Source organism: Chiloscyllium punctatum, chromosome 5, assembly GCF_047496795.1.
Source record: "Chiloscyllium punctatum isolate Juve2018m chromosome 5, sChiPun1.3, whole genome shotgun sequence".
Lineage (NCBI taxonomy): Eukaryota > Metazoa > Chordata > Chondrichthyes > Orectolobiformes > Hemiscylliidae > Chiloscyllium > Chiloscyllium punctatum.
In genome coordinates this window covers 106,416,977-106,438,959 of record NC_092743.1, presented here as the reverse complement: position 1 = coordinate 106,438,959, position 21,983 = coordinate 106,416,977, and the positions used below count along the sequence as shown (strand labels likewise).

At 39.8% G+C, this 21,983-nt stretch overlaps 1 protein-coding gene across 1 annotated transcript in view; it reads right to left on the bottom strand.

Moving 5' to 3' along the window:
- LOC140477320 (eukaryotic translation initiation factor 3 subunit E) overlaps nt 1-21,983 on the bottom strand; it is a 158,730-nt gene that overhangs the window by 65,828 nt on the left and 70,919 nt on the right. The window contains exons 8-9 of the mRNA XM_072570991.1: nt 14,826-14,952; nt 290-391 (exon numbers count right to left, since the gene is read on the bottom strand). Coding sequence (XP_072427092.1) covers nt 290-391; nt 14,826-14,952 — 229 coding nt within the window. The remainder of the gene's footprint in view (nt 1-289; nt 392-14,825; nt 14,953-21,983) is intronic.

Below are 21,983 nucleotides of genomic sequence, written 5' to 3'. Positions count from 1 at the left end.
GGACAAGGAATTGGCACTGCCCATTCTGGCCAAATTGATAGATACTGGCATCACTGACAACAGCCGAACTCCAATCCAAATCATTTGGGGAGGTAATAAACTGAAAACTAAAGGCAGATTAAAGCATTTCCTGAACATTAACACCCTGCAAATGTAACTTAATTATGCACCTTTGACATCATTGAAAGATGCAATTTTTTTTAAAAGGGGGTGTACTATAGCTGACACTGAAACTTATCACATGCAGCATGAAGATATAATAGAGCACCAAGTACTGAAACAAACTCACCGACTCACACTCACGCAGCTTCTTCTGAGCACCATCAAAATCAAAATTCACGTATAGGCATTCCACAAACTCTGTGATGGGGTCCTTGTAAGTATAAGATTCCTGTAATAATAATCAAAAAATCAAATCACTGGAGTCATGATTTGGAGATGCCAGTGTGTGATTTTTTAACTTTGTAAATCACTGGAGACGGGACATAAAAATGTGACCAACAATAAAATTATTCAGATCTTTTAAGCAGGCTTGAAATTAAAATTCCCAAACTTAAGACGTCTGTCCAAGATTGCATTTGGCATGACAGGCATTGCAAGGTTCTTCGAAAAGAACAGAATCCTTTTCAGATCCATTAAGTACAACAAAAATCAATTGATCTAGTTCACATGAAATGTACTGAGATTCATTAACTCGCAGTTCATACAGTAAAGTTTATCTAAGTAGGCTGATAAACTAATAATACTTCAATACTTCAAAACTAAACAATTTACACAAGATTCAGCAATCACTTATCACAGAATGACAAAATGTATCAATCCCTTCCAAAAGTTCAGCCCAGTGAGCAGAAGCCTCCAATTTGTTTTTAATATCATTCCGAGTTGCACCATTATTAGTCAAAAAATGCTTAAAATAAAAAGAGTGCCACAGAAATTCAGTTCTGGTTCTCTAAAACTGATCATTTATACAAGTTTGCCCAGTGAGTGAGTAACTGACCCAGATGAAGTTCAATCAGATAGTTAATTGCTTCATGACTGTGAAGACATGGAGAAAAGATGACATGTAACACATGCACAATGGATTGAATGGCTTCATTCTCCTCAGTGTAATTTTGTGCTCTAACAATTTCACAAAGAAAAGTTAAACTTCATGTATAGTTTTAATACAACATCTATGATGAAGCAAAAGCACTAACTGGATCAAGTGATCCAAGTACTGTGATAGTCCTATAGACAAAAATAGATTTTGTCATTACCCAAATTATAACTGTTCTCCAACAGTATCAAGCTCTTTTCAATGCAAAGCATCATTGGCATGGTTAGCATTTGCTACTCATCTTTATATTTTCTTGAACAGAGTGATTTACTAATTTAAGTTCAAGAGTCAACCTCATTGTTGACCTGAAGCAAATTTCCTTCTCTAAAGCATATTTGTGAACCAGATCAGTTTTGACAACAATCAATGATTGCTTCATGCCCGTTATTAATGAGACTAGCTTTCAATTCCAGATTTTATTAAGTGAATTTAAATTCCACCAGTTTTCATTGTAGGATTAGAACCACAGCATGAAACCGGTCCTCTGGGTTATTATTCCATTGGCATTCCTATTACATCACCATCTCCCCTAACACAAATACAATGAACTCTCTGCTTAATAGTCACATTCTAAATACACCAATGCAAATAAATTATAATGTTTCCCAGAAAAAGAGCCAGAGCATTAAGGGGTTCTGCATTCCACTGATGCAAAACCGTAGCTTTATTTTCCAACTCCTGGATTTCATTGAGTTGTCCTACTTCATACCATATTGCCCCTTAACCTCATCAGAAACGGTTATTAACTTTCTACAAAATCATAAATGCAATATCACTAAAGTTTGACTTCAAGAAAACTCCATAGTTATGCTAGAATACAAAGAGTTACTGCAGCTGCAATTCATCAGTTCGGATATTTTGCGATATAGCTGTATCAATGCAGGAGACCACTTAGTTTTGCTTGTATCATGCAAGAGAAGTCAGCAACGAAAGTTACAGTAACACAAAGCCCTGTCAACGATTAATAATAACCACCATCTTTCCACAATTTCCAAGATATCAAAGAAGCAGAAAAATTCAAAACAGTTACAGATGATCTCAACTGTAATGTAAACGCTGGTCGACATTTGGCCAAAAGTCATCCCTTTCTTGTCCCAGCCCAAGCTTGGCACTGAAATTGTCGTCCAGCATATCAATAAAGCTATCCAATTCTTCATTGTTGTCTGAATGCAAGCTTCATAAAGGTGTTCTTCCTGTTTGTCTTTAAAAGTACAGGGAAATATGCACAGCAACAATCAATCAAATGGCAGACCAAAAAAATTCAAGGAAAAATATTAGGACTATTCAGAAAAATCTTTGTCCAAAATGTGCATAAAAGGTGGTTATAAATCTTGTGTTTTATAAACAACTGCATTTTTAAAATGAAATTATCTACTTTATTCCATAACACAGGCCTGCTCAAATGACCCAGCAGGCACCTCAGTTGCAACAAACCACTACAAAGTCTAAAAGGAATGAAATCAGACAGACCACCTGGCACTGGACACAACAGTGGTAATTCCAGGCTTTTGCTAACATCTGGAGGTCTGAACCAAAATTGAGAGAGCTGTCCCACAGACAAGTCTAGCAATAGCTTGACAAGTCAAGCTCAATGAATCATACATTGCATGTAATGGCCCAGACACCATCACCACCATCTATGGGAAGGACTTATCTTAATGGTTGGTCATGCACACAAAGGTTGTGACACAGTGGCATACAATCAGGCTGGAGCTGCCCTAAGGGGCATCAATATTAACTCTGGACTCCTTATGGGTCTCATGGCAAAAGATAAAACATAGTCAATGAAACATGCGAAAAACCAACCCATCCCCTGCCTCCTTCAGCTGATGAAATCAATATTCCTCCACATTAAATATCACTAGGAGAAAGCACCAAGTGAGGCCTTGAATATTCTCTGCTGGGACCCTTCCAAGAAATCACCAAGAGTGGCTCTAGTGGCACCATCATTCCTCCAGATATCCCCAGCATCATAGAAGTCAGCCATTCGACAATTCAACTCACTCCACGATATCAAGAAATGGCTGAAATCACTGAATACTACAAAGATCTTGGATGCCAACGATCTTCCAGCAACAGTACTGAAGACTTGTTGCAATCCTAGCCAAGCTGTTCCATTACAGTTACACTATTGGCACCTACCAGACCATGGGGAAAATTGTGCAGGTATGTCTTGTGCACAAAAAGCATGATAAATCCAACTCCGCTAACTACTGCCCCATCAGTTTGCAGTCAATCATCAGTAAAGTGAAGAAAGGGTAAACAGTGGATTCAGAATTGGCTTGCCCATAGAAGGCAGAGGGTAATGGTAGAAGGCTGTTTTTCTGGCTGCGGGATCATGACAAGCAGTGTTCCGCAGAGATCCTTACTAGGCCCTCTGTTATTTGTGATATATTGGATGAAAATATAGATGGGTAGGTTAGTAAGCTTGCAAACAACACAAAGATTGGGAGAGTTGTGAATAGTGTAGAAGTTGTCAAAGGATACAGCGGGATATAGATCCAGTCCAGACATAGGTGGAGAAATGGAGATGGAGCTTAATTCAGATAAGTGTGAGGTACTGCAGTTTGGAAGATCAAATGTTAAGACAAAGTGTAGAGTCAACAGTAGGACCCTGAACAGCATTGATGTACAGAGGGATCTTGGGATTCAGGTCCACAGATCCCTGAAAGTGGCCATACAAGTAGATAGGGTGGTAAAGAAGGTCTATGGTGTACTTGGTATATATTAATTGGGGAACTGAGTACAAGAATCAGGGTGTCGTGTTGCAACTTTGTAAGACTTTGGTTAGGCCACACAGTATTTCATTCAATTCGGGATTCCACATTACAGGAAGGATGTGAAGGCTTTAGAAAGGATGCAGAAAAGGTCTACCAGGATGCTGCCCAGATTAGAGAGGATGAGGTGGTAAAAGAGGGGCTAAGAAAACGCAAGTTGTTTTCTCTGGAGTAGTGGAGGCTGAGGGGAAACTTGATAGTCTATAAAATTATGAAATGCATAGATAGGGTTGACTGTCAGAATCTTTTTTTTCCCCAGAGTTGAAATGCACAAGACTAGGGACGATGCATTTAAGGTGAGAGGGGAAAGTTCAAACAAGTTTTAAGGGCAAGTTTGTCGGGAACACACTGCCAGGGGGTGGTCGTGGAGGCAAATACAACGGGGGTATTTAAGTGATTTTGTAAGGAATGGAAGGACAGGCCAAAGGCAGAGGAGATTAATTTAATTTGGCATCACTTTCGGCACAACGTCATGGACCTTAGGGCCTATTCTTGTGCTGTACTGTTCTATGCTCAATGAATCAAGTCACACTTGCTGAGCAAAAACCTGCTCACTGGTGCTCAGTTTGAGTTCTACCAGGGGAATTCAGCTCTTGACCGCATTGCATCCTTGGGTCAAACATGGACAAAACAGCTTAATCCCAGAGATAAGGTGACAGTGACTGCCATTGACGTTAATGCTGCAGTTGACCAGGTGCAGCATTAAGGAGCCCTGACAAAACTGAAGCCCATGGGAGGAAAAAAAAAAGGAAAAACTCTCCAGTCATAACTAGCACAAAAGAACGTGGTTGTCGTTGAACATTTAGCATCCCATTCAAAGACATCACTGCACATGTTCCTCAGAGTATTAATGCCTTAGGCCAAACAATCTTTAGCTGTCTCAATCACCTTTCCTGTATTATAAATGCCATATGTTGGGATGTTTTTACTTATGATCGCACAATATTCAGCACCACTTGTCATTCCACAAGTAATGAAGCAGTTCATGTCCACATGCAGCAAGTTCTAGACAACATTCAGGCTTGGACTGACAAAGGCACCACAAATATTTCCTGCCTCAAGTGCAAAGAAACAACTAATCCCAACAAGAGAGAACCTAAACTATTCCTCTGGGCATTCAATGGTGTGACAGTGACTGAATCCAGTGTGTCATCATTGATGAGAAACTGAACTGGACTAGTCAACCAATATTGAGGCTACAAGGGCAGGTCAGAGGCTAGGAATTCTGCAGCAAGCAACTCGCCTCCTGACTTCCTAATACTGGCCCTCTATCTAGAAGGCACAATTCGGGAGTGTGATGGAATACTCCACAGTTGCCTAAATGAGTGCTGCATCAAACAACACTCAAGAAGCTTGATCCCTTGAAGGACAAAACAATCTGTTTATTGCCTTTCCATTCATAAAATTTAAAATTCACCCCCTCTTAGACTGGTGCGCAGTGTCAATGGTGCATACGATCTCCAAGATACACTGAAGCACTTAACACTCGTTTCACAGCATCTTCTCAAACTGCAATCTTCTCCTACCCCGAAGGGCACTGGCAACAGACACAAGACACCAAACTGAATTGTAACTTTATCACTTTGTCTTCACTGTCACTGGACCAAAATCCTAGAAATTCCTTCCTAAGATCACAGTAATTGATTACTTTAAATCAACCTGTTTGGATAGGCTAAGTCATGCTTGAGCTGAAAATGTGTTGCTGGAAAAGCACAGCAGGTCAGGCAGCATCCAAGGAGCAGGAGAATCGACGTTTCGGGCATGAGCCCTTCTTCAGGAATGAGGAAAGTGTGTCCAGCAGGCTAAGATAAAAGGTAGGGAGGAGGGACTTGGGGGAGGGGCGTTGGAAATGCGATAGGTGGAAGGAGGTCAAGGTGAGGGTGATAGGCCGGAGTGGGGGTGGGGGTGAAGAGGTCAGGAAGAAGATTGCAGGTTAGGAAGGCGGTGCTGAGTTCGAGGGATTTGACTGAGACAAGGTGGGGGGAGGGAAAATGAGGAAACTGGAGAAATCTGAGTTCATCCCTTGTGGTTGGAAGGTTCCTAGGCGGAAGATGAGGCGCTCTTCCTCCAACCATCGTGTTGCTATAGTCTGACGATGGAGGAGTCCAAGGACCTGCATGGCCTTAGTGGAGTGGGAGGGGGAGTTGAAGTGTTGAGCCATGGGGTGGTTGCCTCGAACTCAGCACCGCTGAGTTCGGGCATGAACTCATGCCCGAAACGTCGATTCTCCTGCTTCTTAGATGCTGCCTGACCTGCTGTGCTTTTCCAGCAACACATTTTCAGCTCTGATCTCCAGCATCTGCAGTCCTCACTTTCTCCTCTAAGTCATGCTTATGGCAGGTGGTACTTTAACCTGGACCTTCTGACAGGGACACAATCACTGTACAATGCAATGGATATACTTATACCAAATGGAGTGCGGAAATTCGTAAATGCACCTCACTACTATCTTAGAGGTCAATTTAGGGGTGAACAATAAATATTATAAAATTAAGTCCAAAACATTAGTCTGCTACTGCTGAACTGAAACAGATCAGCTATGGTTCAATTTACCTATATTTGGCCAGATGTCTAACATGCTTGCTTAAAATGTGTCAAAGCAAGCTGCAAAACTTGGTTTCTTTTCCTGTCTGGGATTATCCATTGCATGTCAGGCAGATAGAAACTATGAAACATGTGCTGAGAGTTAGGACTTAAAATCGTCAAAGCCAAACCTCTTGATATTCAGGAGAGCACAAGAGGGTGCAACTGAACCAGTCAGGGCAAGAATGGCCTGGAGGGGAACAATATTAGACCACCTAGAGTTTTAGCAATCACACCCAACATTTCCTACCACTCTACAGCCATGATAATGCTTTAGGAATTTCAATTCAAAAAGCATTTAATGCAGGGTGGAAAGTTGGTGATTAACAATGTCCTTGAAATATGCAAAGGTGGAGGGCATACAGATGAAACTCATAACCTGTATTTTCTCTCAACAAATGTTCACTATCCTACTGCCCATTTTCAAATTTTCTCTTGCTTTCATTTCAGATTTGTATTTTCCCTTTCACTTTTGAGCCAATTCACCTCAACCAAATACTGCATCTAAGCTAATAGAAAATTATATCTCAATTACAATATATTGTAACCAAGCACACTCAGAAAAGTGAATTCAGAACAGGTGAAAATATCCGATTTGGACCACTTCACTTAACCACACTTTCTGACTAAAAACAGGAAGCAGTTTTCAATGTCTGTAGAAACAGTGATGTCCAAAATAAACTCCAGGATAAGACTCGAAAGTTCAATTATTAACAGAACAGATCTACTCAAACAGAGTTTCCCCAAACCTTTTTCCACTGTGACCCCAATTTGGAGACCTGAATATTGTAGTGACCCAAAAATGAAATCTGAGTGTGGAGATCTGTTAAGAGTAGGAATATGGCTGTTATAACTCTGACCATTCCACTAACCATTGCTGTCTCGGAACTTGTGATGCCAAGATTTCAGCTTGCAACCCCACTCTGGATCCTAACCCCACTTTGCAAAGTCCTGTGCTACAAACAGTTGTATAGAAAATGGTGTTAAATGTCTCCCAAACTGTTTGGTTCTTGTGTTAAATGTATTCAGCTTTTTGCTCAATTTCAAATTTTCTCCCAAAGGCAACAACACATTTGACTTAGGTTCCAGTGATACCAGCAAACCTCTAGTAAAATGCATTTGGCACACTTGCCTTCACTGACCATTGCATTAAGTATAGGAGTTGGGACGTCATGTTGCGGCTGTATAGAACATTGGTGAGTCCACATTTAGAATACGGCGTTCAATTCTGATCTCGCTCCTATGGGAAAGATTTTGTTAAACTTGAAAAGGTTTACATAAGATTTACAAGGATATTGCTGGGATTGAAGTATTTTCGCTCTAGGGAAAGGCTCAATAGACTGGGGCTACTTTCCCTGGCGTGTCAGACATCGAGAGGCGATCTTCTAGAGGTTTATAAAATCATAAAGGGCTTGGTTAGGGTGAATAGCAACGGTCTTTTTTTTCCCCAGGATAAATGTAGAGGGCACAGTTTTAAGTTAAGAGGGGAAAGATTTGAAAGGATCCCAAGGGGCAACTTCTCAAGTAGAGGGTTGTGAATGTATGGAATGAGCTGCCAGGGGAGGTGGTTACAATTACAACATTTAAAGGGCCTCTGGATGGTGCCATGAATAGGAAGAATTGAGGGGGATATGGGCCAAATGGTGGCAAATGGGACGAGATAAGTTTAAGCTATCTGGTCAGTGTGGTCAAATTGGGCTGAAGGATCTGTTTCCATGCTGTATAACTATGACTCCATAAATGGGAATCCTTAAGTCTGTCCCTGAGAAACAAAGGCACCCAAGGCTTCTGGAGTATGAATAACATCAAATCTCTAACCTATACCCTTTACAAGCTTTACAGCAAGCAGCTACAGGATCCATGGTTAAGTTTCCTTCTTGGGAAGAGGTTTACTTGACTTCAGTGCAGAGGTCAGGGAAAAGAAAGATCTTATTTTCATGTATAGAATGGGCTTATTCTCTTGTTCACTTAATAAAAATAGACAGTACAAATGTAACCAAATTAACCACACAAGATTGTTGCCAGGTTTGCAACTAAAACAACAGTAAAATGATCATGATACTTGGAGTGATTACGACTCAGACATAGAAGTAATCTAAACGACTGCAGATGATAATAACAGCACATGGCATAGGTTCAACTCTTGGTCGAATACACAGTTTTCTGTTTGGGCAGCAGGTGGGCCAGACAGTAAGCTACACATTTCTTTAAAGAAATGCAGCTATACTAATTAAATTACGTAACATTACATTGCTGTTTCTGGAAGACCAGAATTAAAGCTTTGGGACTAATTAAGTAGGTATCAATAGCCATGCATCAATTTAAATAAGAGGGCAAAACAAGTTGCCGTTTTAAAAGCATAAAACTATGCAAGGGTCAGAAGGTCTGAACTCAATCCCACCTGGCCACAGAGGCGTGTATTAGTATGTCTAAATAATTAAAACTGTGTTCTCAACTTGTATGCCAATCATCTTGGTGCAATAATTTAAACAGAAGGGATTCGAGCCAAATTTTAAGCTGGAACACACTGGTAGAATGATCTAAGAAGGGGCTGATGAATACCGCATCAGATGAAGGTGAAGGACAGAAGTGTGGTGTTACAGGGGATCAGCACAATACCACAAGTGATGTAATGAGGACACATTATTTCTTGTAATATTAGCCAAATAATTTAATACTCCAGTTGCTGCAGAACAGATTGACTAACACAGACAGTATTGTTTTCTAACCCTTTCACCATTTCTGATACACTATCTGCACATAACATAAAAGCTTGATAGGCATGTAGTGAAGCAATGTCACCAAGACACAAAGACAAAGGTCCTAAAATTAAGAAATCAACTGAAATGTGTGTTCTGGGCAGAGTACAACAATATTTTCTGTCAACAGGTCCTTTGTCTTTCTCAACTATACCTCACCCAAACCTCTAATGCCAATATCTTAATTTGCACCAAGTTCCATTCAACTATCGTTCCCCTTTTCTCAGATCTACTCAAGTATCTGGTCCGGCAACATTTTAATTTTAAATTCTCATCTTCCTTCAATTCCCACATTCTTCTCATCTCTGTAACTTCCCCTCGCCCCATATTCGAGTCAGTCATAGGGGTACAACACGGAAACAGACCCTTTGGTCCAACTCGTCCATGCCAAACAGATATCCAAACCTCATCTTGTTCCATTTGCCAGCACTTGGCCTATTTCCCTCACAACCCAACCTATTCATATACCAATCCAGATGCCTTGTAAATGATGCAATTGGACCAGCCTCCACCATTTCCTCTGGCAGCTCATTCCATACACACACCACACTCTGCATGAAGTAGTTGCCCCTCAGATCCCTTTTTATATCTTTTCCCTCTCACCCTAAATTGATGCCATCTGGTTCTGGACTCCCTCACACCAGGGAAAATACTTTGTCTAATTACCCTATCATCATGCCCCTCATGATTTTTATAAACCACTGTAAGGTCACCCTTCCTCCAAATTCTTGTTTTCCTCTGATTTTGATCCTCTTTGCAACCCAATTTCCAATGCCACAACAGTAGTGGCCATGATTTCAGTTGCTTATGTCATAAGCTCTAGATTTCCTTCTCGAAAGTTTTGGTCTCTTCCACTTGTCACAATATCGGTTTCTGGAAGATCAGATTGAAAGCTTTGGGGCTAATTAAATTAGTATTAATAGCCACACACCAATTTAAATAAAAGGGCAAAATAACTTGCTGATATAAAGGCATAAAACACTAAGCAGTTATCTTCCTTCGCAGCTCCTTCAGATGGTTAACTATGTTACAAAGCTTTGGAGGGTTGTAGAGCTAAAGTGATTTGGAGTGGACAGGCCCATGGCTGAATCATTGTCAATCATTAGTAAGGGAGAGGGATAGAATTAGTGGCCAGGAGACAGTGTGTGGTTGGGATGAAACATTGTGATGTTGGTCTTCCCAATATTAGAGTTAAGGAAATTCTTGTACATCAAATACTAAAGGCAAGACAAACACATCAGCAGAGACATCGCCAGAGTTGTGAAAAGCATCTTGGAGGTTGAAGAACAGTAATTTAAAAATGGAGAAAAATGTCAGTGTTCTTTTTTTTTAAAACGTATCACTGGATAATGTTTCACACTGCAACAGATTTGGGACAAAACAGGAACGCTTCTAAGTTGGTTTCTGCACTTGTGAAATTTGAAGTTTTCCATTTTTAATTTTAAAAAGCAGATGGAGATGTGGTATAGCGAGAAAATGCCAAGTTGATCCACTTAAGGCTTCATTTTGATAGCTAAAGTAAAATCGATATGATCAAAGTTTTATCTCATGTGTGAATACCTCATTAGCACAATAGACAGTGCCACCTAATTATTATGGTCTTTCCAGATGCATTACTGCTAGAACGTACTTTGAGACTTCCTGCACGTTAAACATTTCGCAACATCAAAAATGATATCTAAAGATGACATCTTACATCATCCAAGATTTCACAAAATAATCTAGACTTTATAGATGAAAACATTTGCAGCTGTATTCCTTCTGTATATTTGCCTGAAAGATTTGGAACTTTGTCTTTTATCAAAATGCCCTGTTGAGTATTGTTCTTTCAGCTACATGATCATTCTCAAGTGAAATATCTGACATATCAGAAGAATAATGCTGTTGCTCCCATTCCCATTTAAAAAACTTGGACAATTTAGGCTATTGCTCTGATTGAAAATGCAAAGTATACCTCTGATGAAAAACTAGTTTTTTGGGGGGAGAATGGAAGGATGTCAAATCTCAAGGTAAATTGACTATAATGATACAAATGTGAAGTCCCCTTTCTCGTGTCTGCATTCTGGTGCTGTACCATGTGTGGAACACATGAGCATACCTAGGGGCATAGAATTAGCAAAGAAATATTTGACATATCAGAAAAACATGATCATTTAGACTGAAAGATAAAGTTTGACCACTCACTAAAGTGCATTAAACAAGAGGTTTACCCCGAATGGATTAACTTCATTTTTGCTTTGTACTCCTTGTATTCTTTACTGCCTCTGTATAACTCAGCCTGTAAATAGATGTGACTATTAGTTGTAGCCAATACTCAGTGTTCACCATTCGCTTTCCAATAGGACTTGTGAGGTAAAGTACATACAAAACTCCAAGCTTCAGGTCATAAATTGCCTGATTATTTTGAAAAATATCAAAGCATTCAGCAATCTCAGACCTTTTCCTAAAAGCGCAAATAAAGTATTAGAATTCTGAAATTATAATGCTTATGATGCATCTTTCTAAACAGTGATTTCAATTGTAAAATGAGAGATTGCCAAAACAAGACAGAAAATAACAACGAAGGAACAGAACTAGAATCAGGTGGGTAGTGAGAGAGAGAGGGCAATATAACATTTTGAAACATTGAGAACAAATTATGAGAAATTGCCCTGTCTAGCAGGAAGCCGGACACTGCATGTGGCAATAAGATAATCCTCACAAAGTTGAGCCATGGGCACATGCTTTTTGGGGTCTTTTATTGGTGCATTATGTAAACTCTATACCCCTAGGTGCTGCTCACATACTCCACACATGGTTCAGCACCAGAATGAGTGCATGAGAAAGGGGATTACACACATGAAACATTAAAATCAATTTATCTTGAGATCTGACATTTTTTCTTCCCAAAAGAATGATTCTAGCTTTCATCAGAAATAAACTTAACATTTTCAATCTAAGTGGAAATCTAAAATTTTCAAAATTATTCACTGGAAATGGAAGCAACAGCATTATTCTTCAGATTTATCAGATAATTGGTTTGAGAATTAGAATGTGGGTGAACATAATACTTAATAGGAAATTTTGATGAGAGACACAGCTCTTGATTCCAAAATGTAAGCTTTGTTCTTTGTACCACATCTTTCAAGCAAACATGCAGAAGGAATGCAACTGCAAGTGTTTTCATCTGTAAAATCTCCAGGTTATATCTGCCACATTTTAATCCTATTACATAAGTAAGGCCATATGCATAATTTCCCCAACAACATTGCTCCAGAGTTCAAACTATCTTCTTTCCTACTGAAGCAATTACATTTTCTGCTTAACACTACATATTCACATAATAGATCTTTAAGAATGTAACAGTTATGTGAAGAGCCTAACTTCTAAAATATCAAAAACTTCTAAACCAAACTCCTTAAAATTCCCACCCTTTTTCTAAAAGCTTCTCAATAACTTTGTATTTTAGAACATTCCCTTCTGGTGAATTTCAGCCTCCAATCTTTTCACTCCCTTTACCCCAGACAAGTGGTGATTACACATTGAGCAACTTAGACTCCAAACACTCAATCATCACAAAAACACACCTAGCTTTTGCTGCAGACCATCCTTTTACCCCACGTTTAACATTCTGTTGAGATCTTCAATATTTTTACCATTTGTGGTTTGGAGTTGGGAACTGTGAGATGAGAGCAGAGGTGACCTGTGAGCAGCAGCTTGTTACTTTCAAAAAAAGAGAAAAAATAAACTGATATTTGTTTCAGGCCAAACTTGGAAGTTAATCACAGGTTAATCATAGCTGTTTGAATGTTAACAAGAATCTCACAGGGAAGTTGGTGCCAAAGAACATTGAAAAGAAAATCTGAAAAGAGAAACCAATGTTTTCATTGGTTTTGAATTGTGTGCTTTTTTCCAAAAGGAAAATGGCTGCCAAAGCTACAGCACAGAGGTTTGATTGCTCCCTTGTTTATTCTCCAATTATCAGCTTATTCAAAATTTGGATAATCAGATCTTAGTCATAATAATTAAGTGAATATCCCTGCGTTTACTGGAAGTTATCTGTACTGACCAGAATCTTCAGAGGCCGAGCAAAAAACAATCCCTTTTATATTATGGATTATCGACGATATTTAAGTGAACTGGCCAGTTATAGAACATAGAATAATACAGCGCAGAACAGGCCCTTCGGCCCTCTATACCTCATTTAATTTTATTTAGATTTCTCCCTTAATTGTGTCCACTTGGGTCTCTGCCTTTGCCCACGTGCGGGCTAGAATCAAAGAAAATCAGGTTGAAATCGTAGACATCAACGAGATTACTTTGATCATTTTTCTCTGCTAAAGCTACTATTTATGAATCAATTGTTAATTCTTTTGTTTAAGCTACAAACTTGGTGTCTTGTACTGATTATTCACAAAATTCAGTACTGATTATTTATAAAGCCTAGCAGGGAACCATTGAGATAACTTTGAGGGTCATTTGACTATTTTAATTTTACTGCGAATACAGGGATAGGGATGCTGATTTAATTTGGTTCTCTGTGTCATAACACTTCAGTTACAGAAGTGCTCAAACTTTCTGTTCACCTCAATCTATCCTGTACCACCCATGTTGATGTGAAGGTCAAGGAGGTACAAAAATACCTCTACATCCACAGCAGTCTAAGGAAATTCTGCATATCCAACCTATATAGATGCACCATAGAAAGTGTTCTAACTGGACACATCATGGTTTGCTGTGGCAACTACTCTGCACAGGACCATAAGAAACTACAGAGTAGTGAACACAGCCCCATCCATTACGCAAGCCAAGCTTTCATCTATTGATTCCACCTACACTTTTCGCTGCCTCAGAAAGACAGCCAACAAAGACCTCACATCTTGGTTATAGTGTCTTCCAACCTCTTCAATCAGGCAAAAGATACAAAAGCTTAAACACACATACCAACAGGTTTAAGAACAGCTTCCTCCATGCTGTTTTAAGACTCCTGAATGGACCTCTCAGATTTCAACTCTAGTGTCAATCTTGCTTTTTGTGCACCTTCTCTACAGCCATAACATTGTATTCCTCATCCTGTTCTAAGACCCAATGAATTTTGTACAATATGATTTGCCTGTACTGTAAGCAAAACAAAAAACTTTTGACTGCACATATAACAATAATAAATAAATCAAATAAGTGTCATGTTTTGGACAAACAGGCACCATCATGGCATGACTTGTCGATTTTCCATAATGAAGGACAGCTGTTGCCAGGTTAACTCTGTTTGCACAACAGCTGGTTCCTATGTACAAGCATCATGCCAGGCAAATTAACATCTGACTACACTTTTCTGACAACAGCCCTTTGTTACCCAATAGTTAGGAATACCACTATCCAAAGAAATATTATTGCCCAAGATTTGACAAAGCTATATTTCTACACTTTTTTTGAAACCAGAAACTCAACTGAACAGCTACTATATTGGAGTGCACAAAGCTTCAAGTGAATAAAATTATTCAATAGCTGAGCTTGGATTTGAAAAGTTGAAAGATCAGGCAAAGAGGAGGACAAGGGAAAAAAAAAGTTCAATGTTGAGAACTACTGGAAAAGTGGATATTCTGTGAGAGCAACAAATGGACGATAACTTACTTGCTGGATGACCTTCACTAAGTCCTTTAGGACCTGTCTACGTTTTCGCACATCCTTGTTCGTGATGACAGCTGTGGTCAGGTAACGGAGGATGTGTGGACACATAGTCTGGATGGCGTTTAAATATCTAGACAAGGAAGAGATAGTTAGATTATATTTGCTCACAAAAATCCAATTCTATCGCACCAACAACACAAAGAGGACATTATGATTTTGTAATGGCATTATTGCTTGACTAGCAATTCAGAGCACCACGGCACACAGCGGAATTTGAACTCCACAAATATCTGGAATCAAAAGTATAATGACAAATATGAAACTACTTGTCAATTGCATCTGTCCTTTAGTGGAAAAAAAATCTGCTGCCCTTGCCTGGTCTAGCCTCCATGTGACTCCAGTCCCACAGCAATGTGGTTGACTCTTGTGTGCTCTCTGAAGTAGCTCAGTAACTACACCATTGTATCAAACCACAAATGGCTTAAATAAGAAAGCAACAAAACTAGACAGACCATTTTGTACACACCTAGACACTAGAAAGAAAAAGTGGCAAACTCAATTGTGCAAAGTCCTTCTTACTAACATCTAAAGGTGAAAGCTAAAATTGGAGGAGCAGTCTCAGACTACTCAAGCAACAGCCGAACACAGCCATTTGCACATCCCAGACGAAACCATCACTAACCTGAGATACATCCTGTCCATACAGCAGCTAAGGTATACAGCCATGAGGGAGTTGCATGCAATGTTCTTAACATTGGCTCTGCAGCCCATAAAGTCTCATGGCATCAGGTCAAATATGGCACTAAGTTACTGCTGATAACCTCCTTCCTTCTTGGCTGATGAATTCATGTCAAATTCCACTCGCAGTAAGCATTGATGGGGGCAAATGTGCAGAGTGTATTGTAGGTGAGGGAATTCCAAGTCTACCACAGTGACACAATGGCATGCTGAGCTGGTCAAATCCTAAAGGGCAAAGCTGTTAAGTGGGTTTACGGCAAGTGCAAGAACAAACAAGATAGAAAAACATATTTGGCTTCATTGTCACCAATCTGCTTGCCATAGATTCACCTATCCATGACAGTAACCGCATGACTGACCATCACACAATCGTTGTACAGACACACGGTGTTTCCCAACCAACATGGTGAGGATCCTCTCCATCGTAGTGCCACGCGACACCATTCTACTAAATGGATAAGTTTTGAACAGATTTAACTGTCCCAAACTTAGCATCCATGAGTGCTATCGGTTCGATGCAGCAGAGTTGTACTTAAATAGAATATGCACCTTCACGGCTGGCACATCCCCACTATTACCATCAAGCCAAGGAATCAACTCTCATTCAATGACGTGCAAAACGGCATGACAAAACCTAAAAATGAGGCACCTACATGAGAAGCAAGTGACAGACAAGCAATTCCTCAATCAGTGTATCACATCTAAGCTCTGCATTCCAGCCACAAATAGTCACGAATAATTGTGGACTCTAGTAAGCTGTTTGAGGATGCAGTTCCATAAACATCCCCATCCTTCATAATGGGAGAGCATATGATAAGGCTGAAGCATTTGCAACATAGGTTCTGAGTGACAAATACAAGTCAGCCACTTGCAGAGGTTCCCAACATCACAGGTACCAGTCTTCAGTCAATTTAATTCAATCCACATTATATCAAGAAATGGTTAAAGGGATTGGATGCTGCAAAGATTATGGGCCATGACAACATTCCAGCAATAACAGTGAAGGAGCTCAAACAAAACCAGCATCAATGGGAGTCGGGAGAAAAATTCTCCACTAATTGGAGTCATACCTAGTATAAAGGATGATGATTTTGGTTGTTACAGGCCAGTCAGCACAACTCTTTGATGTCTTTAAGTCATCGAGATGTACAGCACGGAAACAGACCCTTCAGTCCAACTCGTCTATGCCGACCAGATATCCCAATTCAATCTAGCTCCACCTGCCAGGACCCGACCCATATCCTTCCAAACCCTTCCTATTTATATACTCAACCAGATGCCTTTTAAATGTTGCAATTGTACTAGTCCTCACCACTTCCTCTGGCAGCTCATTCCATACACGTACCACCCTCTGCACGAAAACGTTGCCCCTTAGGTCTCTTTTATATCTTTCCCCTCTCACCCTAAACCTATGTCCTCTAGTTCTGGACTCCCCTATCCCAGGGAAGAGGCTTGGTCTATTTAACCTATCCATACCCCTCATGGTTTTATAAACCTCTATAAGGTCACCCCTCAGCCTCCGCCGCTCTGGGGAAAACAGCCCCAGCCTATTCAACCTCTCCCTACAGCTAAAATCCTCCAATCCTGGCAATATCATATATCTGCAGGAGTTCCTTGGGATAGATATTTTCTAATTAACATTGAGTTTTTTTTTTAAACACACCTCTGGAGCAGGTAGGACTTGAACTCGGGCCTCCTGGCTCAGAAGGAGTTCCTCAGGATAGCCTCATAAGCCCACCCATCTTCGGCAGCCTCATAAGGACTTCCCTCCATCCTACCCTCAACAATTGGGATGTACAATGATGACTGTGCAATACTGAGTACCATTTGCAACTTCCCAGATACTGAAGCAGTCCACATTCAAATGCAACATGACATGGACAATATCCAGGACTGACAAATAGCACACCCCATATGAGCCAGGCAATAATCATGTCCAACAAGACAGAATCAAACCATCACCATCAGTCAATGACATGACCACTGCGAGCAACACCTTGGGAGAAGAGTTATCACTGAACTGAAACTGAATTAGAAGTCATAAATACTATGGCAAGAGCAAGTCAAAGACTTGAAATATGGCACCCCTCAAAGTCTATTCAACATCTACAAGGCTCATGTCAGGAGTGTGATAGAACACTTGCCTGAATGACCAGAGCACCAGTATTATAAAAAGCCTGACACCATCCAGGATAAAACAACCAATGCAATTCACATCCCCACAAACATTCATCCTCACCATCATTGCAGGGAACAGCAGTGCTTACCATCTACAAGATACACAACCAGAAGCACCAAGTTTCTTTAGGCAGCATCTTCTAAACCCGGGACCATTATCACTTCGAAGAACAAGGGCAGCAGATACACCACCACACACTAGGTCCCCTCCAAGCCATTGATCATCCTGACTTGGAAATATATCAATGTTCATTTGGTGCCTGTGGGTCAAACTTCTGGAACTCACCAACAGCACTGTGGGTCTACACCTAATGGACTGACGCAGTTTAACAGGGAAGTCACCACCACCTTCTCAAGGACAACTAAGGATGGGCAATCAATGCTGGTCCAGTTAGAGAAGCTCACATCCCATTAATGAATTTTGTAAAAAATTCACTTAAAAAAATTAACAGCCAACAACTGCAGTTCACTGAGCTACTAACTCAGGTCCTATTATTGACAGTCATCAACTTGCTTGGCATTAAAAAGAAAAATGACAACACTTCTTGGGTTACTGGATGAAACACTAATCCAATACTAACTTGTTTAATCGCCCACAATTACTCATGATTATTTATGGCTGAACTGCAGAGCTTATATGTGATCCATCAATTGTGGAATCATTTGTCTGTCACTTGCTTCTCATGCAGTTTGGCAAGAAAATAGTCTGTGGTGTAGCTTCTCCAGATTGGTGTCTCATTTTGTGGTTCTGCCATGCCATTCTACACTTCATTGAATGAGAGTTGATTCCTTGCCTTGATGGAACTAGTAGTGATGTGCCAGCCATGAGATGGCATATTCGATTGAAATATAACTCTGTTGCAAATACCCATCAAAAGCAAAGTTCCACTCCTATTCCATAAGAGTGAATCACCCATCAATTAAAAAACTGCACTGTCAGCTGCTTACCTCAGCCTTCTCCCAAGCTTGAGAGAGAAAGGATGTGGGAAACATTAGAGCAGACACTCACTAACGTACGACAAAATGCAAAAATGCATGAGGCACTGTCAGCTATGGATACAGGCCACAGAATAAATTTACTTCAAAAATGACATTAGCATGCTGATTTCCAACATTTACTCAGCTGCACGAAATGGGTCTAATTTCCTTTTGCAACTCAGACTGCTCTTGAGCCAGTAATCCAGAATAATACTTCAGTAATTAGTCTAACTTTTTCTCTCCAACTCAGTGACATAATTTTACCTTAAAATCAGCAGTTTGGGAAAAACTGAGGCAAACTGTATGCCTTTTACCAGATATTTGGGGCAAGGTCATTTTGAGCAATGATAAATACATTCCAAATTGTTAAATATTGAGAGCATTAGAAAGTAATTTAAGCTAGTTCTAACAATTGAAATCTATGACCACTTGAGTCACGATTTGCTGAATTCTAATCCAAGACTGCTGGAATTTGTATTACCCATCCCAGTCAATTTATTTCTAATGCATGATTACTAGAGCTCGAACAACCACACATCTCAAATCAGTCTAACATGCAAAATTCTGGTGCCATAAAACTACGACTTGAGCAACGAAATGTGGGTTTGATGAAACACACAGATTTAGTCACTACATTACAAGAAAGTACAACCACATTAGAGGGAGCAAGTATGAGATTTAGAAGCTGTTGCTAAAACCTTCATTATGAGGAAATATGAGAGATCTGAGCCTGTATTAATTGCAGGTTAGAAGAATGGAAAGTGATTTATTCAAATATACAAAATTCTGAGGGAACCTAATAAAGAAAATGTTGAAAACATGTTAAACCCAAGGGAGAGATCAGAATTGGAAACACAGTTTAAAAATAAGAGATCTCCTATTCAAGAGCCTGTGGAAATCTCCCCAGAAAGCAATGGAGGCAGGACCATTAAATATTTTGAAAGCAGAGGCAGATAGATTATTGACTCACAAGGACATCAAAATGTTTGGAGCGACCTAGGAACCTAGGTCAAGGTCACAACCATGGAATGGTGGGGCAGACTTAAGATGGGAAATAGTCTGATTCCATCTATTTTGTTCCTATGTAATCCCATTTTGCAGATGTTGGTCTGCACCCAGTCATTACAATATTCCATTTCCAGTGCAATAAACAACAACATTTTATTTACTTTCCTAATCATTTGCTGTAGCTGCATAATAACTTGTGATTCATGAACCAGGACACCTCCATCCCTTTGTACAGCAGAGTTCTACAATTTCTTTATGTAGAAATAAAATGCTGCTTTTCTGATCTGTCCACCGAAGTGGACAATTCCCCATTTTCCCACATTACACTCCATCTGGTAAACTTTAACCTACTAAAATTAACTGGGTGGGAGGGAGGACCTACGGTGTAGGGTCTCGGGTTTAGATCTCACCCATTTATAAAGCAGTTCCGCTGTAATAGGTCTTTTTGTTAGGCACATACAAAACCAGCTACTACAATCTCCTTACAAATAAATTCTAGTGTTTTCTTGATGATAGAGGTAAAGGCGATTCACTCTATTTCACTGCTTTACCTTTCCTCTTTAGTTGATTGAAGGAGTTACATTAATTTTCCAATCAACTGGGATTAGGAAAGACAGTTCTTTTTCAACAGATGGAGTGATGAGCCAAATTGCCTCCTCCTCTGCTGTTCATTTTTTTTTGAGTTTCTGAAGGCAATAAAAACTACCAAAGCTTCTTTTAACTGAAACCGTATAGCAGCACTCACCCATATTTAAATATCCTAAGTATAACTTGCAGCCCATGCCTTTTTCACTTGTGTTACACAAAATTGTTTCCTGCAAATTCAGATTATGAATCAGAATTAATGGTACCCCAAAGGAATCAAGTGACTACCATGCACCAATTATAATTTCAAGACTGCTTCAAGTAATAGCTGAGAATTGAGTTGAATACTCCAATCTCAATGTGTATTTGATTAATGTCAAGGCTTTGGCAACCTTCCAGTAGTAGTACTTTACAAAAAACAATCCTTATCCAAATCAAACAGATTGCTCTTTTCCTCTCTCAAAATGAGAGAAGTCCTTCCCAACCAGGATCATCAAGTTTTACATGAGTCCCAACAAAATATTTACGTTGTAACCTTAACTGACAACTCTCACTCTTACTGGCTTAAATTTTTTGCCATTTCAGTCTTACATTACATACCATGAGGTTTTTGATACAGCAAAGTAATGCAAGAAGATGTTGTCATAGGATGTGTACAGGATAAAGACAAATTCACGGTGCTGCAGTACATAGTTAGTAAAATGGACTCAAGACCAATTATAGCTTTTAAATGATTCCTTTGTCCTACATTAATTTTCAATTTTGTAGGAGCCATACAGCTGCATGCGACAGTGGAAATGTGAAACCAAAACACAATATTCTCAAGTTCACATTCTAGGTGTGGATCCTTTCTGAATCGAGAGACTTGTGGTTATACCCAAAAAAAAAATCAACTCCTGATTTCTCTATATTTCACTGCCTGTCTCACTGAGTGAAGCATGGAATGATACACCTTTCAGCCAATCATGCCAATTGAGCTATCCAATTAAGTTCCATTCACATACAAGTACACAAGAAATAAGCATACATTATATGCACAATAAGTCTGCTCCTCGATTTAGTGCAATCACGGCTGATGTGGAGCTTCATTTTACTTTCCCACCAACTTCCTTGTATCCAGAGACATCAATACTCCCTCGGTCTTAAACAATGTATTTATCCCTAAAGACGCTACAACCCACTTAGATATGAAATTTCCAAGACTTGCAACCTTTTGTGAAAAACAATTTCTCATCACAGTCCTAAAACATCAGATGTTCTAGATTCCCTGACCAGCAAAAACATTCTCCCAGCATTTACCCTGTCAATACCCCTCAGAAATCTCCCACAATTAACTGACACCATTCTTGCAATCTTCCCTCCTCCCATACCCAATGCTAAAGGCCAATTTAGTGAGGCTTCACCCAACACACGAAGACGAAAACAGCATTCCAGATGAGAGGCCTCTAAATGCCCTGCACAATTGTAGCAAAACATCTTTATGTCTGTACTCCAACTTCTTGTAATAATGGCCACCAAGCCTTTTAAATGTGTGCTGTATCTCTATGCGATATACTCTCCAAGCTTCAGAGCTGTCGGTCAGCTCTGCCCATGCTGAATAATGGCTTCTGTTTCCAGAAGCCGGTAGCAGACATGGATTTCTGTTGCCCTTGCAACAGCAAAAAAAAGTTACAA